The sequence below is a fragment of the Otolemur garnettii genome, unplaced genomic scaffold (genome assembly GCF_000181295.1).
Source record: "Otolemur garnettii isolate 467f Iridium unplaced genomic scaffold, OtoGar3 scaffold00055, whole genome shotgun sequence".
Lineage (NCBI taxonomy): Eukaryota > Metazoa > Chordata > Mammalia > Primates > Galagidae > Otolemur > Otolemur garnettii.
Genome location: NW_003852450.1, coordinates 10,452,983 through 10,455,019, shown reverse-complemented (window position 1 = coordinate 10,455,019; position 2,037 = coordinate 10,452,983). Strand labels below are relative to the sequence as shown.

At 34.9% G+C, this 2,037-nt stretch overlaps 1 protein-coding gene across 2 annotated transcripts in view; it reads left to right on the top strand.

The window, feature by feature from the left end:
- The window catches only part of PTPRC (protein tyrosine phosphatase, receptor type C), a 114,228-nt gene that overhangs the window by 64,877 nt on the left and 47,314 nt on the right, over positions 1–2,037 (top strand). For both annotated transcript variants that reach the window (XM_023514560.1, XM_023514561.1), the window contains one exon: positions 1,195–1,332. In XM_023514560.1, the coding sequence (XP_023370328.1) occupies positions 1,195–1,332 (138 nt within the window). The remainder of the gene's footprint in view (positions 1–1,194; positions 1,333–2,037) is intronic.

Below are 2,037 nucleotides of genomic sequence, written 5' to 3'. Positions count from 1 at the left end.
TTGAGCCGATTACCAGAATTTTCTTGGCAATTGTTGTTATACACAAAGCATTGTTGATAAGATTATGAGAGAAGGGGTTATGAAAATGATAATACACATATTTTGATAGAAAGAGAGGAAAACAAATATAAAATTATATGATTCAAGAGTTAACTTTGTCAGATCTTTATCAACAACCTTCATACACAAGTCTAAGAACACTTAGATAATATGAAGGCAGAAAAAGAACAGTAAGTGCTTCTAGGAATAAGATTGGGTTCAAATTAAGGTGACCAATATTGAGATCGAATTTCCTTTTAAGTGTATTTGAATTTAATGAGATGGATTTTCCCATCCCCTTGGTCATCTGCCAGGTCATATTTGGCACAACAAACAAGTAGAGATGCGTGCACATGTGTACCCACACCCAGAATGGCATATGGCAATGGTTGTAATCATCATGTAATCATCGTAGCCTATGATCCAAGAAGTATGAGGAAAGCATAAGCAAAAATAAGAGACAGATGATCAAAACATGATCTGTCTAGAAAATCTATGAGGCAAAGCTGTGGTGCAACCTCAGTTTCTCAACAGACAACAATGCACTAATGCCTCATTGAATCAGTTAAGGTAGGGACATTCTCAAATTAAGTTCTACTTTCTGTATATAGGCTGAGAATTCCTAATCTGAAAATCTAAAATTTGAAATGTTCCAAAATCCAAAACTTTTTGAGTATTCACATGACGTCACAAGTGGAAAATTTTAAAGCTGACCTCCTGTGACAGGTTACAGTGAAAATGCAGGCACAGGATGCCTAGTTGATTCAGTGTCCCCGAGAGGAAGATGTTGTAGAATTACCTCAGGCTATGTATGGAACGGGGTGTGTGAAACACAAGTGAATTCTGTGTTTGGACTTGTATCTCAGCTCCATGACATCTCATTGTGCCTATGAAAATATTCTAAAATAGGAAAACATCTGAAATCCAAAACACTTCCAGTCCTGCACATTTTAGACAATGGGTACTCAATGTGTATTTTTGTAAAAGTTGAGCCCAGAAGAATCATTTTTGGAAACTTTGACTTCTTGTTTTTATCATTTCTGTGGATTTTTAATCTACTAGTTATTATAGTTATTATACATATGAAGTCAGAAAAGAAAGTTACATGTATAACATTGTGCTAATATACTCATATGGAATTCTTATTTTTTTCAGGTAATGAGACATATAAAGAAAAAGAAATAACAATATCAGATCTTCAACCTGAACAAGATTATCGTTGTTCTGCAGAAGTATTTTATAATCAGAAAACGTATACAGATGCACAGAAAACTATTCGAACAGATGTTGGAAGTGAGTATATTTCTTACATTTATATGTAAAATTACTTTCCCTGTATGTTGTTATGTAATAATTCTTTGAGGATCAGAGGAAATGATGGTATAAAGTTAGAAAGAGAATTTCAGAAAATAAATTTCTATTAATTTTTGAAGTTGAATTAAAAAAAAAAATTACACTGGGCCCAAACATTTTTTTTTTCCAAACTACAGGCTGTTGTGAGGTTGTGTTGGAAATAAAACTGAAATGGGTAAAATGTTTTGTTCACTTATTTCCCCTTTCTTCCTGTGGCATCCTTCCTTTTTGGCACAGTCTCTCACCTCCCTCTCCTCTATTAGATCCTGCCCGTAATAGAAGGACAGTGAGCAAAGAAGCAGGGTGGTAAATCTACATATGGATGGGAAGATGGACAAAAGTCATGAAAAAATGTTAAAAGAATATTAATTACATGTAGGATGATTTATGAATTAACCACTGGAAAAAAGGAAAAACAGATAGTGTTGCCTATAAGCAGTATAGCAAAATTCTACATATCACAGCAAGAAAAGATGGCAGAGGAGAGGGGGGAAAGAAGAAGAAGGAAGAGTGCTTTCGGGTAGTTTAAGTCAAAGTTGTCTGTCCTTCACTTGGAAGGTGTGTGATATACCCCTGCGATGCAACTTTTGGGTGTGAATTCCCCCTCCCCCTTTTCCTTCCTCCTGTTTATGTGAATTTCATTGA